Genomic DNA, 16,145 nt, shown 5'->3' with positions numbered 1-16,145 from the left:
AGTTGCTTAGATTTAATTAGTTTCTTAAAGAAAAGTTTATTAACGAAAGGGGAAAGGGACTGTGAGGGACTATTAAAAAACTGTAAAATGGAACAGATGAAACACACTAGGGCGGGGCTAGTGATCAGCAGTGGGCGGGGCTAAGGTTGGGGGGGGGGGGGGTTGATGGGACTGCCCCCTCAGCTGCTTCGGTTGCTGTGTGCAGCCTCACTGGGGGTCGGTCCAGGGGAAGTGCGCGGTGGTTGGGTCACTACCAGTGGATGAGTTGTGGTTCCAAGATGTCTCAGAATCTAAAACCGATTCACAACAAAGCCTGTGAATCTGTGAACATCTGAATGACACTTGATGACACTACTTTACTGGCCTTCAACACAGAAAGGTTCTTCTGAAATCGCTACAGATGATGTAGCGATGCCCAAACACTTGTTCTCTTCATCCAGGTCTTGCCAAAATAACGTCTGGCTGAACTCGTGCGGCTCTCAAATCCATGGTGTGATGTCGGCTGCGATCGGTGAACATCATGATAAACAATCTACCATCTGGTTTCAGACAATGGTACTGATATGACTGCCTGAACACATCTTATCTCTTAACTCTAATGCAACAAATTACACATGAGAAGCATTGGCATCAAATCATTGTTTAATTGTTAAATAAAAACATAGGGGTGTGGGGATATTTCACACCACTATCGTGAAAACAGTGTTTTTTAAAGGACGTTGATGGACTGACCACTTATTGGCCACAAGGTGTCACTGTAGTGCGATGATTCATACGTTTCAGAAGAGAAGATCGGATATTTTCCCGAATGATCTGTTTCGATCTTTCAAAAGCCGCACTAATGCTATACATACTAGATCGTTTCAAGTGAATATTCACGTAGAGGATCTTAGGGTGCATGTTTCACTGCAGTTGTGGAAGTGTATTTGTAATATATCTTAACTGGCTAATTGTAATGGCCCAACGCCTCAACGCTTAATTAATTCACTGGCTTTCGAAGAAGTTCATATAAATCTAACAGACTTATTCAGACATAATTATCATCATTATTTTAATTAACTATAATCAGATGTGTCACATATATAAAACAGTAGTTGTATGCTCTGCTTTATATAACTTGTTTAATCCATTAGTTCAGTATTTTGAAACACAAACTCTTCTTGTTTTATTTTTAAAACAAAGAGACAAGCCTTAATTTACTATTTGTTCTGTGTACAGCATTTGTAGGTATGAAATTACGTTTATTTGCAAGTAGGTAGATTATAACTCATATGAATGTTTTAATTCAGATGTACTAAAAAGGAGGGTGGCCAACTCTCATGCAATGAGCGTGAGACACACGTATTTGACTGTATTCACACGCCATTCATGCGATTTCTCACGCTGAAAAAAAATCTAGTTTATTTATCTCTGATCTACATCTATGATTCAATGAGTTACTAGTTCGCTCTGGCACCAACCGCTGGTGATCGATCGCTTTAGGCGCAGCATAGAGGAAACATATAAACATATAATAATTATTGTGTCCATTTGACGAACCCCCCCCCCCCCCAATAAACATATAATAATTAATGTGTCCATTTGACACCCCCCGCCAATCAAATCTCACTCCAAGTGATTTTGAAAAGTTGGCAACCCTGACAAAGGTAACGTAATGTAAACAACCTCTGTCTGTAAACAAACTGAACACAACCATATGGCGTCAATATAGGACCTAATGTTTTGAGAATCAAAAAACAGAATCCATAACCAAGAAATTACGTTTTGTAATTGAGAAAACTGTCGTTAATATTGAGAGTTTAAAAAGCTGGTTTGTAAACACAATATTTATGTTTTCAATAGTCTATTTTGAGTTTAATATTCTTGAAGAATCCGTTTTCGTTTTCGATGCGCCTTTTCTCGCTTACGCTTCTCTCAGTCTCGCTCTCGCCTCCAGAAGTTTCTCGCTTTTGACTTTTGGACCTGTTTTTACGGGTGGGCGGGATTTACACAGTCATTGGCTGATGGAGTTAAGCCCCGCCCACCCATGCCATTCTACACACACGATTACAATATACAACAGGGTAGTCGTAACTCCACAACAATCTACTTCAGTCTATCTACTGTGGGTTACTAAAATAGATAATCGTTAAAAATAGCTGATATGAGAAAACATAAACACACATATTGCCTGTGTTTGCCGGTGTTGTGCCGAATTCTGACTTAAACTAAGAATTACGAGAACAGTAACACACTTGATATACCGAAGTTCACCTCCGACTACGTGACCTCGCTATATTACTTTGTTCCACGTTGTTACAGACAACCGTGCATCTTATATATCTTAATGACAGTGAAATAAGTTATAATCACAGTACCCGAACCCACCCCGATTAACGGGAGTACTGTGATTATAACTTATTTCACTGAGCACTCTAGGTTTGTCCTAGCTACATAATAAGATATATTTAGGTAATAATTGTCTATTTTATATTTTATTTTATTAAAAATTAAATAAGTCAGGTTGTCATTAAGATATATAAGATGCACGTTTGTCTGTAACGACGTGGAACGAATATAGCGAGGTCACGTAATCGGAGGTGAACTTCGGTATATCAAGTGTGTTACTGTTCTCGTAATTCTTAGTTTGAGTCGGAATTCGGCACAACACCGGCAAACACAGGCAAGATGTGTGTTTATGTTTTCTCATATCAGCTATTTTTAACGATTATCTATTTTAGTAACCCACAGTAGATAGACTGAAGTAGATTGTTTGGAGTTACGACTACCCTGTTGTATATTGTAATCGTGTGTGTGTAGAATGGCATGGGTGGGCGGGGCTTAACTCCATCAGCCAATGACTGTGTAAATCCCGCCCACCCGTAAAAACAGGTCCAAGAGAAGCGTAAGCGAGAAAAGGCGCAACGAAAACGAAAACGGATTCTTCAAGAATATTAAACTCAAAATAGACTATTAAAAACAAATATTGTGTTTACAAACCAGCTTTTTAAACTCTCAATATTAACGACAGTTTTCTCAATTACAAAACGTAATTTCTTGGTTATGGATTCTGTTTTTTGATTCTCAAAACATTAGGTCCTATTTTGACGCCATACAACCACGTCTCACGCGGCTGTTTGTTTAACTCCACACATTTAAGATGGGACACGTGCTGACATGCTGTACACTGAACATTTATCGTGAGGGCAGATTTGCACCACCATGTGATCTTGGCAATTAGAAATTGTTCTTTCAGCTTGTGTGTGCAAATTTCTCTGAACTCTGAAATGTGTTGTGCATAAAAGTAGTCAGGTGTAGGTCTGATGTGAGTCCTGTATTCTTCAGATAAGTCACCAGATGTGTGAGGTCCTCACACTGCCATCTGCCCTTGTGTGTAGCATGGATAATTCTTTTTAGTGATAATTTTGCGAAAAGTCTTCACTTTTGATAGCTTCACTTAGCCATTTTGGGGTATTTTGCAGTATGTTTTATCTCAATTACAGCGGGTGAACAGCACTGCAAGTAATATACACTCATACCCGTTCAAAATAGACATCTTATGACCCCATCTAGGTAAGGTCCTTCACAGAAAAGAATGAACCAGAGGTAAATGATAACTTCAACAAAGTGATATTCATGAATATGTGAGAAATGAAACACAGAACAGACTCAGTGAAATATGTAACCGTTTGGTCTCACACTGGCCACATTCCTGTTAATGAACTGCACATTAGATAGTGTATAGAATTGCGCACCTTACCTGAATGATGTAGTGAGACTTGGGATCATCATCTAGAGGTTGTAGACACCATTTAAGTCGTTTACACAAAGCTTCACTAGTTTTAAACTTGGAGTCGTGACTAAGAAAACTTAGGCATAGCCATATATAACACATAACCATAGCGCATAACCGTATATTGTAGGAAAATATCTGGAGTTGAGAATGCAGAGGTCCGCTGTGTTAAAGGGGCCGGGGGGGGGGGGGGGGGGGGGGGGGGGGCTAGTTTCAGGGGCCAGGGGGGGCTAGTTTCAAATGAAAGTCACGCACAGGCGCACTGGAGGCTCTACCTGCCTATTTTGAGACTGTCCGTTTCGGTTCGGAGAGATATCAGCGTTTTGGGCAGCAGCTAGCTGAGATCTGCTAACCGCAGTTTCCGAAGAAGTGAGGCGTGATGGTGATGCAGAGTGAGTCTGATCTTCTGCACATCGTCTGTCTGATGCCTCACTTCTTTTAAAGTGATCCTCTGGCCATAAATGAGTCAGACACATCAAAGACATCCTACCCTCAACACGAGTCACCACACAGCCAGAGAACAACAGATTTGAACTCGTGGTTTGGGGTGGACGTATGACGACTTTTACTTCTCCGTCTGTTCCAAGCATGAGCAAAGACAACTAACTAACTCAACCCCAATCTTTTGCTGAGAGTGAAAGGCAACACCAAGTCCAATATTAGTTTTTGTGCAGTACCCATATCCCATTTTTTTTTTACTGTCAGAGGCACAAAAGGAGACAAACCAAGTAAACATAAAAGGCTCATAAATGTCCTCCGTATCCGACCGTACCAGGTCAGCAGGGACAAGTGCATTCAGCGTAATTCAATGTAAGCGTGGCATGTGTGACACACTAATTGTGCTGTCATATTTACTTTAATATGTATTTTTGCATGTTTTTTTCAGTGTTAAAAAAATTCTTTCGGGTGAGTCATTTGAGCCATTGGCTACTGCCCATAGGAGTAGCTGTATCAGCGTTATGTCAGACCATTTCATACCATTTACATCAGAGTGGTCTGCATGCTAGACGACCTGCAAGGGTACCAGACCACACCACCAGACACAGGTGTCATCAAGGGTACCAGACCACACCGCCAGACACAGTCATTGGCTTGCATGGCCCAGGGAGTATTTACGCTGGACAAGGGGCCAGTGGGCCTCAGTGCTGTTCACTAATTAATGCTGAGCAGGAATGATGGCCACCAAAGATGAGACGTCAAGGAGAGCGCTATGCACCAGCCACTGCTGTCACCAGACAAGCCTGTGGTGGTGTTGGTGTTACAGTGTGGGCAGGTGTGTCTAGTCAATACAGAACTGCCCTACACTTTGTAACAAGCCTATACTACTTGAATAACTTCATTAATCCAGTCACCCAGGGAACGGCTGCTGGAGAGGGGTACCTCAAATGGAGCGGCCTGCACTTTCTCCAGACCTGAATCCCATAGAAAACATGCTGAGTCAGGGTTGCAACTACATACTTTCTGAGGTGTATGCAAACATACTATCGGCGCCCCCCACACTCCACCCCCCACCTCCACCAACTCGGCAAATAATTTTCTGGCATCGATTTGGCGCCCCCTCTAGTGCAGCGCCCCTATGCGTCGCATACGCTGCATACCCCCTTTTTGCGCCACTGTGCTGAGTCACCAGGTAGAGGCTCGTAACTCTGTACCCCAGGACCTCAATGACCTGAGGGCCCTTCAAGAAGAGTGGGATGGCATGACTCAGCAGACAAAAAGTCCACTTGTGAACAGCATGAGACTTCGTTGTCCAGCTGTAGTTGATGCTCAAGGGCACACGAGAAGTAAATGAGACATTGACATTTTTTTGTACATCCACCACTGTTGTTGGCTTTTGTTTCAATAAATCAATAATAAAAGAGGTTTCTTTTGAACATTTATGTGGTCTCTGTATACATCCATATGAACAGCTTAGCCATAAAGAGAGAGTAACAACAGATACTAGAGACTAGTTGCACCTCTTTTAGTTGCAGATGAAGATGCAAACTTTATGTGTCAGCACAAATCCATCTGCCATCACAGCTGCTTGCGATAAGATCGACACCTTCTGTTAACTGAGATAAACTATTTGTGAAGGACAGCAGTTTTTAAAACTCCTCCAAACACACACGTTCTTACGTGTAAGTTAAGTTTGACGGACATGTTTTTCTAGTTGTCTGACGCTTTGTCTCTAAGCTTGGTGGACTAACTCATATGCACTAAGTACAGGGGCTTTCATAATCTCATAGTCTATACTGTTAGAGGGTGAGAGATGAACATACTTCATGTGCTTTACCAAATAGCTAGCACTGTAATAAAAATGGACCTGAAGCTTTTCAAAGCAGTTCAAAGTGGTAGTGACACGTTCAAAGAAAGGGAAGCGTGTACGTACTTCCTTTCCTCTGAACACCAGTACCAGACATCAAAGTCAGTGTCACAATCACCCCATCCTTCATGTTGTGGTTCCCATGGCAATGCCTTCTCGTGTCTTGTTTTCGTTCCAGTTCCTGGTTTTCCCTTGGTTACATTTTCCAAGGCTCCTTGTTTCCTGCCCTTGATTGAGTTTACCTGTGTCTAGTTTGACCGCTGATAGTCTGTATTTAAGCCCTGTGTTTTGTTTAGTCTGATGTCAGTTACTCTGTGGAGGTACGTATGGTCTTTTCCTTTGGTTTTGTGTTTTGGTCTGCTTCGGTCATTTGTTTTGGGATCAATCCTCTCCTGCACTTACGTCCAGTCTCTATTTCTGTCTCTCAATATGGAAGAACTGACCATATTAAGCATGCAGAAGATGGATTTGGCCAACACTATTAAGGAGGCTGCCACTTACTTGCCGTTGCCAGACCAAACTGCGGAGGACAGTGTAAGTGGCTAGACACTCTAGACTGGCTATATGAGTGAAACGAGCGTTGGCCCTCAAGACACATCAGGCCCACCCCATTGTACTTTCAGGTAGGAGTGTGAGATTATGGAAGTGGGATTATGGGATTATGGGACTGAGGGATGGTGCATGGGTCTTTTCTCCAGGTTCCCTGTTAATTCACCATCCTCTGGAGTCTGTGCCAAACCTCAGTGCAGGTTGTGCCACACAGGTCATGTCCAGATGGCACTATTGAGGATGTCACTGCCAGCCACTTCCTGTTGCTATTCATTCTGTGCCTCTTGCCACCAGGGATGTCGCCACTCTGTCCCTCTGTCAGCTTTATAGCCAAAGCCTCATGCCAGACCTGTTCTTCTCCCTGCTCCAGAGGCTGTCCAGAGGTCTCTAGAGGCTGTCTTGCCTGCCTCAGAGGTCGTCTCTCTGGCCACTCTGAGTGTCCTAGAGGCCACGCAGCCAGTCCTCCTGCTCTCTCATGGGCACTTCCAGCCATTTACCAGGCCACAAAACCGAGACAAACCCCAAACTACAAGAACAAACAACAACCCACCCCTGCACCTGGTATGAGGTAATACAAGTTAACACAGAGTTGAGCACAAAACACAAAAAGGCTTCTGTACAGCGTTTTCGGGATCCTTATATATGCGTCAGACGCGTCAGACAGGTGACGCCATTCTCAGGTATGTGGAAGCCCAAGCCTGTAACCGAGAAAGAGTGTGCAGGCGTTGCACAGTAAGGATGCAACACAGGTAATATCTATTTTGTTTCTCTGGTATACTTGATTAGAATCAGCCAGATGACAAAGAGATATATATATATTTTTAATTATAGTTCATTTGATAGCATTTTTATTTGGCAGTTTTGGCAGTATTGACACTAGCTGGACAGCTAAAAAGAAAACGAGCTAGCCTCGGGGTTAGGTAATTAGTTTGGCATCGAATTCATCATCTCTAAATACATCAGTATTTATAAATAATTTAAAGAAACGTTTTCTCAGCTATTACAGTAATAATCAAATTCTCTCAGTTTAAGAAGTATTTGTAAAGGGCGAAGTGTGTTCGATACTTGGATGGACAGATGGATGGATGGATGGATGGATCTTTATTGATCCCTTTGGGATGTTTCCCTCAGAGAAATTAAGATTCCAGCAGCATTATTACAATAATACTAATAATAAATAAATAATAAGAAACAATAGAATATACAAGCCAAAGTGTCCAGCAGAAGAGGTATTGCACATAATTATAACTACTGCACTCTGTTTAAAATATTAGTGCACTGGTTATGTTTTAGTGAGCCTTTAAAGTTATTGTATGTAGTCCGGTTATTGTTTTGATCAGTTCCTGTGAGCCCTCCTCCCCTGCAAAGAGCAGTTGTACAGTCTGATGGCATGAAGGACAAAGGAGTTTTTAAACCTGTTGGTCCTGCACAAACACAATGCCACAGGGTGCATTACACTTAGGGAAGGAAGGAAACATAGTGAGAGAGTTACATGGTAGACAAGTCATGAAAGTGATTCAGCTGGTTTGGCTGGTTATTTGAAAAAAGACACAATGGATTGCTCATGGCAAAGCAGTCTGTTTAGACTTTTAATAGTGTTGCTTTTAGAAATGTCCCTTGCATCTCTTTTTTTCTTTTAGCAAAACAACGATCACTGCAGGACCTGATACAATGGTGGTCTCTGTTGTCGAAGAGAAAGCTTCTAATGATAACTTGCAAAACAAATTCCTGCAGCTTATCTATGTCTTCATCTTTATGGATGAAGATCCAGATGTTCATGGGAAACCAATATCATTGGAGTTGCTTCAAATGGTGAATGCATGCATTAACCTCCCACAAAAATATGTGTCTTCAATATCTTCTGTAGCTTAGATTCATCGTTCTCTGAGCATGTTAAATGGTGGTTCCTAGATTCATCTCCAGTTCTGATGTTTTCTTTTGAGGTGAACCAATATGTGCGCTGTGTGAAGACTGTGTTTACGCTAAAGGTTTCTAAGACCAGATGGACTGCAGATTCACTTTTTGAAAAGTTGAGGAGCAGAGATGAAGAGGTTAGAACAAAACTGATTCTGGATCAGTCCAGTTAAACTCATTCTGCTGTCAAGCTAAATATTTTCAAGTTGTTTTCTTAACCCATACCCCCCCCACCCACCCCCCCATTCCTCCCTCTCTCTCTCTCTCTCTCTCTCTCTCTCTCTCTAGGATTCCAATAAAACCAAGATTCTGGGTGCAGCATTGACTTTCATCAATAGTGCCAATGTCAGAGAACCCGTTCACTACCAGCTTCTATTTAAACAATTAGCCCTTAAGTATATTAATATACACAAGACACTTCATATCAATACTAGCATAGAAACTGATTACCATCTATTCTCTATTGCTTACACTAACCTGAAATCAAAACTTGGCCCAGAATTTGTGCCTGTCAAGGACCTGCGAATATCACATAAACTGCATTTTGCATTATGCATTATCAACATCATAAAAGAAAAAAAACTAATTTCTGGTCTTGGTTGCTATTATGGAAATGGTCATATCTTGACTGCCTTTCATGTTGTTGAAAATCACCATGATTCTGATATATATGTTCATTTCCCCATGACACATGGTGTGCTGATCTATTGTGCCGAGTTTTCAGAATATTGTAACACGTATCCAGACAGAGATCAAGCTTTTGTTAAATTGAAGGGTGATACCAGTCTTCTGGGTGACGGCTTACAGAATCACATTTCTGAAGTAACTGGTCAAGAAATATATTTTTATAGGTTGACAGATTCAGGCCTTCAACGTGTAAATTGTAAAATCATGAATCCCAGTGATAACATGAAGGGTCAAATGTATGAATATGAGTTTGTAATATCTGCCTCAGGCTGGTACGGTGACAGTGGCACACCTGTTTTCTGTAATGGGAGACTGGTTGCCATATATCTTGGTTGTTTTGAAGCTGGCAACATAGCATATGGCCGCTGTACAAAAATTCATCCTCATGTAACCCCATGGCCGAGTCAGATGGGACTAACGTAATAATTTCGTAAACTGGGCGATCCAAATAGAAACGAACTCCCTCTTGAGTCTTGTTGACCTTAAAGATAAATTATTCAGGTGGTGGCAGGTTCAATAACAAAAGTAAAAGTTGTAAACGCATCCTATGTTTAGTTTGCCTAGTTTGATCATTTCTTGTTTCTTTGTTCAGTTTGGTTAGGTGTAGTTGTCGGTGGAGGAGCTGGAGGAGAAGGTGGAGGAATAGGTTTAGGGATCATGACTTCACCCTGCATCCTGTGTGAAAAGTGGGGCCAGACTGTTTTACATTCTGGTAACACGTAAGCACTGAAGAAAGGCATGGGGGGTGAAGGGAGACATGGAGGAAGGAGGAAGGACTCCAGCAGTAATTTGGTTGCAAGTATGATTTGCAATAATCATATTGAATTGTGGACTGAAGAAATGAGAATAAACTAGCATTTTGTGTCATGACAAACCTGTGTACTTGTGTTACTCTTGCTGACATTCTCCGAGCTCATAATTATCCTTACAGAGAGGCCCCGGTTGCTATGACACAGAATTTCCATGACAACTCCCCTGTATTATGGTTGTCTCAGATATCCTCCTTCCTAGTTCATATGTCTTGTCCTCATGTCATGTTGCCCCGGTGCCCGAGTGTTAGTTTGTCTTAGTTTGCTGCAGTCTAATCTTTCTTTTGTTAATAAATCCGGCTCTTTCTTGCCCGCTCAGTGTGTCTGTTCCCACTGAGTCTTAATGTTAAAACTGCATGCTCTTGAACAGACTATATTAATAAAGTTGACGTGATTTTATCCCCTAAGCTGTGCACTTTTAAAAAATCATTATTTCCATGAGAAAATTTAGTTCTAAATTTAAAAGGGGGGAACATTTTGGACACTCAGTCTGAGTAAAAAGGTTGATTGTTGCAAAGTCAGTGTTGCCCTGTGCCTGGTACACCTGTGAAGACTAACAGGACTTAATTTTTGGTTAGGTTGGTTCACAAATGAAGGCTGACCATTATACTGGTGATCATACCAGAATAACCAGTCATTCATTATGATTAAATAAGGTTAAAGTCTTCCATATACTGTTCATATACTGTTAGGAGTTTATGATAAATATAGCCACAAATTTATATTTAATGGTGTATATAATTTATTCAATAAATACATTGTATAATGCAGCTACATGAAAAAAAATCACGTTCAGCCTCCAAATAAAGAGAGCTGTCACATATGGATCCACTCCTGCTGTCAGTCCTGTCCATGTCTTCTGTTTAACCTTGTCTAGATCCGTTCCCCAGTCATTCCAGTCCTTGTCTTCTGTTTAACCATGTCTAGATCCGTTCCCCAGTCAGTCCTGTCCATATCTTCTGTTTAACCATGTCTAGATCCGTTCCCCAGTCAGTCCTGTCCATGTCTTCTGTTTAACCATATCTAGATCCGTTCCCCAGTCAGTCCTGTCCATGTCTTCTGTTGAACCATATCTAGATCCGTTCCCCAGTCAGTCCTGTCCATGTCTTCTGTTTAACCATGTCTAGATCCGTTCCCCAGTCAGTCCTGTCCATGTCTTCTGTTTAACCTTGTCTAGATTCGTTCCCCAGTCAGTCCTGTCCATGTCTTCTGTTTAACCTTGTCTAGATCCGTTCCCCAGTCAGTCCTGTCCATGTCTTCTGTTTAACCTTGTCTAGATCCGTTCCCCAGTCAGTCCTGTCCATGTCTTCTGTTTAACCTTGTCTAGATCCGTTCCCCAGTCAGTCCTGTCCATGTCTTCTGTTTAACCTTGTCTAGATCCGTTCCCCAGTCAGTCCTGTCCATGTCTTCCATTGTTCCTCACCTTGTCTTGTCTGTCCCGCCTCCCTTGCTTTCCTCTCAGGTGTTTCTGGTTTATGTCTTAATTGGTTTGATACTTATACTCCCTGTGTTTCAGTCCCTGGTTGTATGTTAATTGTGTCATTCTCCTTGTGTTAGTTTGCTTGTGTTAGTATTCCTAGTCTGAACTTATGTTTGGTTTGTTCCTGTGTCTTTTACAACAATTGGGCATGTTGTTCCTTTGTCTTTATGCTTCTTGTCTCTCCTGTGTTTTTAGCTCTTGTATTTATTGTAGTCCTTTTATTTTGCTATCTGAGTTGTTCTATCTGGGTTTTGGGTTCTAAAGGTGTCTTTATTTGAATTAATTATGCCTTGTCTCTCTCCTACCCTCTGGGTCTGTACGGCTCAGCTAGAGGAGGTTACTGGTGGTAGTCGTCAGTACCCCAGCTAATAAACCCTGCTCTCCTCAGCATTTGTGTCCATCTCTTAGCTCCAGGATGTTACACAGCTTGGTGATTGAGGAGCTGACATTACAGCAAATGACCAGGATGGTTGGCAGGTCTACACTGCCCCTACACTGGCAGGTCTATAGAGCAGTTTGCTTCTTAAACTTTATGTGAGAGAAAATCACTTGTTGAAAATAACTTGTTTGTTACTTTGTAGTGTTAAGAAGGACTTATTGCTCCTTGAAAGTTGGCAAACTGGTGCAATTAAGTTTATTTTAAAAAGTGCTAAAGGGTTTTAAGAAACCTCTGCTCTCTGATCTGATCTGTTAGCAACACTAGATGGCACCAAACTATCATTTGTCTTGGTTTGGCCTATTCAGCAAGCATGCAGTCTTGAAGAGCTGTAACACTGCAGTGTTCTTTCTAACTCATCTTACAATGTAACATACGTGATACAGTTCACCAAGGTCTTTAGTAGCACCTGCATATTAAAGTCAGAAAACATTATCAAGGTTATTTGCACTATATACAAATTACAAGGTCAATATCTAGCATGTTAATAATTAATTATATATAATTATCACTTTATACTAATAACAACCATTTAACTTTATAAACTCCAATAAATGCCTTTGTTAAGATTGGTTATGTGTAGACCTAAAATAGTATTTAGGTACAGTGTATTAACCTTAGTATTTACACTTACTGTAAAATCTCCACAAAGAACTCTGTAGAAAGTCCTCCAACAAATGAGTAACACCTGTTTGTGAGAAGTCATATTTAGAAACTTCTAAACTCTTAGGAACCTCTTGTTATACCAGCAAAAGCACAGAAGCTGAGCAGAAACGTCAGGTAAATCAAATGGCATTAGGACCCAGTGGAAATTCTTGCGAGTTGCTCTGTCTGCATATGCTGGTCCAGTGAGGGAGTGCTCACAGTCTTTCTCAGTCCTCTCTTCTACCTGCCTCTGTCACTCTCTCCACGGTGGACTGTGGGAGCCTGTAGGAGCACATTTGAACCCAGAACGACAGAACTGGACCTGAGACTGCTGAGCTATTTCAGATGAATGTATTTTTTGTCTCTCTTGTCTCTCTCACTCATCTCTGATTGGGCTCGTCTCCCGTTCCTGGATCCTTGTGATCCTGGTCTGTTCTTGACATAATATTTAATATTCACGACTTCTTACTTTTTATTTGCTCAATTCTAAATTGAAGTGTAAGTGAGAGGAATTTAGAAGGATTCATTTTTTGAGGGACTAACAATCAGAAAAACTTTGCTGTCACTAAAAGCAGAGCTAAGATTCTCTTGTCACTGGAGTGCCACTCACTTGGAATTAAACAATTCTGGTTGGATTTAATTAGACTCCCAAAGTGAACCTTGGGATTTTTAGATTCATTATAAAATTCTTCTCCAGGTGGATGTTCCGACCTGTCCTCGGAAACTGTCCTCTGCGATCGGGTTTGATGGTGTGAAGTTGCGGGGTGTGGCTGAATCTGTGAGGGCCACATTTTGCGTCCCATGAGGCTGTATTTGCTGACACAAGCGAGTGTGTGTGACTGACAGTGCACCATGGGGAATGCTGCGGGTAGTATTGACGTGTCCCCTGGGACAGATGTGAAGGGGCCCCAAAGTGTCCTCCACCCTGGGGGCGAGAAACAACCCTCAGGCCCTAAACTGCCCTTACCCCCAGAGGAAGAGCTAGAGGAGAAATTCAACCTTGTTCTGGTGAGTACTGGATAGTACTGGACACACACTCACACACACACACACACACACACATAAAGAGTTCACCTGCAACACTGAGGATGCTGGGGTCTTTTATTACATGTCTGTCTTAATTTCAGTCTCAGAAGCTTTGATCTGAACTTTGGTAACTATTACAGATTGTGGCAATCTGGCATGTAGATCTAAGTTTAAGATTACTATAGATTATTTACTTTGTAGTCTTTACCAGTGAGGTGTCTGTGTCTGTGTGTGTGGGTTCCTTACACATCTGCTGATCATCAGAACATAGTGCTGCAGTTCATGCATATGTGTAAATTAGTGATGCTCTAACTTTTACTGCAGCCTCTGGCTCTCTCTGCCACACACAGTGTTGCATATTGAAGGTACTTCATTGACTAAATACTGCTGGGCGTACACAGTAACCTCACTCTGCCCTCACTAACCAGATAAGCTCATCCCTGGACCCGTCTGCCTACATGTTTGGGAAGAGAAGAACCAAACAGTCCATTTCAGGGTTCGGATTGGATTGCGTGTTCAGTGGTATCACCAGTTTGGTGTTATTACCCCAGTGTTACATGGACTGAATGCTTGTGTGTGTGTGTGTGTGTGTGTGTGTGCGTGCGTGCGTGCGTGCGTGTGTGTGTGTGTGTCCGTCCAAATGCGTGCATGTGCGTCAAAGGAACAGAAAGATGATTGGTGATCAGCATATTTGCTCAAGCATGTGCAATATGCAAGAAACGTTGTTATCTTTACCGACATGCCAGCCAGGGCGTCTGCAAGGGATTTAATTATTGTCTCCGGCTCACTAAACATACAGATGTGCAGGTTCCTATAATGTATAGTGATGATGCTCAACTTCAGTTTGACCGTAATTACATGCACTAGACTGTTCAGGAAATAAAGCCCATTTTATACACAATCCTTTCGGTCCGGTTGTTTCTTGGACAGCTGTGTTCTCTCATTAGCGCATGAGCCGTAAAGCTAGCAAAAGTTTTACAGCCGACCCCAGAACACAGGTAGCCAGATGAGCGTGTTAACATCTGAAGCCTCTTTCTGCTGTCTCACAACAAAGAAGTTTTGACGTCACGAAAATAAACAGCACAACCCGAGACTAAACAAAACAGATCAAATCTATTAGAGCTACACAAAGACATCAGATGTGCCAAAAGCGGTACTTTGGTGCACTGTTCAGAAACAATTAGGCAAATATCAAACTGTAGAAGTAGTTGATAACCAAAGAACTATAGTAACCTAAAGAGTTCCACTACTAAATAATCAGAATCCCTACGTAGTAAAAAATGATCGTCAATAAGATGGTTATCAATCGATTGTGTGTCCACATCGACCCAGGGAGTAGATAAGAGGGATACCGCTGATCGGAACAGCAAGCAGCAATGGATACCTATGGGACTATGGTCTCTTGCCCATTGGTATCCATTGTTGCTTGCTGTTCTGACCAGCGGTTCCTTGTCAATCACACAGTCTGCAGACTGATCAGGCCTCACATACCACAACTAAAGACCAAAGGCCCCGGAAACTAGCAGCACCTCGAGACGTCTACATTACCAGGTTGGATTTGCAATTGTTAATGTCTCCAAGTCTTCATTTAGTCAACTATTGCAAAGGTAGAACTGTATGACCATGGCAAGATGTTTGTAAGATCTTTTGTGTCCTGAAATGTCTACTGTGAGAGAGACAATGTATAATATTTGTGGGCGGAGGAGACAGCAACTAGCTACAGCTCTGTGAACTATTGTTACTGTGGTAGATACGTGCTAAGGGGAGGTCTCTGTGAACTACTGTTACTGTGGTAGATACGTGCTAAGGGGAGGTCTCTCTGTGAACTATTGTTACTGTGGTAGATACATGCTAAGGGGAGGTCTCTCTGTGAACTATTGTTACTGTGGTAGTTACGTGCTAAGGGGAGGTCTCTCTGTGAACTATTGTTACTGTGGTAGTTACGTGCTAAGGGGAGGTCTCTCAGTGAACTACTGTTACTGTGGTAAATATGTGCTAAGGGGAGGTCTCTCTGTGAACTATTGTTACTGTGGTAGATACGTGCTAAGGGGAGGTCTCTGTGAACTATTTTTACTGTGGTAGATACATGCTAAGGGGAGGTCTCTGTGAACTATTGTTACTGTAGTAGATACGTGCTAAGGGGAGGTCTCTCTGTGAACTAGTGTTACTGTGGTAGATACGTGCTAATGGGAGGTCTCTCTGTGAATTATTGTTACTGTGGTAAATACATGCTAAGGGGAGATCTCTCTGTGAACTAGTGTTACTGTGGTAAATACGTGCTAAGGGGAGGTCTCTCTGTGAACTACTGTTACTGTGGTAAATACGTGCTAAGAGGAGGTCTCTCTGTGAACTAGTGTTACTGTGGTAAATACATGCTAAGGGGAGGTCTCTCTGTGAACTATTGTTACTGTGGTAAATACGTGCTAAGGGGAGGTCTCTCTGTGAACTATTGTTACTGTGGTAGATACATGCTAAGGGGAGGTCTCTGTGAACTAGTGTTACTGTGGTAAATACATGCTAAG

General features: G+C 41.9%; 1 protein-coding gene and 1 long non-coding RNA gene across 2 annotated transcripts in view; both read left to right on the top strand.

Annotated features, from left to right (window-relative positions):
- The first annotated feature begins 7,333 nt into the window (after positions 1-7,333).
- Positions 7,334-10,472, top strand: LOC143473712 (uncharacterized). The gene is made up of 4 exons (XR_013120617.1): positions 7,334-7,375; positions 8,267-8,438; positions 8,570-8,677; positions 8,829-10,472. It is a non-coding gene; the product is annotated as an uncharacterized LOC143473712 (long non-coding RNA).
- Positions 10,473-12,767: 2,295 nt separating this feature from the next.
- Positions 12,768-16,145, top strand: part of fmnl1b (formin-like 1b) — a 32,797-nt gene continuing 29,419 nt past the window's right edge. Inside the window, exon 1 of the mRNA XM_076970346.1 lies at positions 12,768-13,605. Coding sequence (XP_076826461.1) covers positions 13,450-13,605 — 156 coding nt within the window. The 5' untranslated portion in view covers positions 12,768-13,449. The remainder of the gene's footprint in view (positions 13,606-16,145) is intronic.

Source organism: Brachyhypopomus gauderio, chromosome 13 (assembly GCF_052324685.1).
Source record: "Brachyhypopomus gauderio isolate BG-103 chromosome 13, BGAUD_0.2, whole genome shotgun sequence".
Lineage (NCBI taxonomy): Eukaryota > Metazoa > Chordata > Actinopteri > Gymnotiformes > Hypopomidae > Brachyhypopomus > Brachyhypopomus gauderio.
The sequence above is the reverse complement of the archived record's forward strand: the minus strand, read 5'-3'. Positions and strand labels throughout refer to the sequence as shown.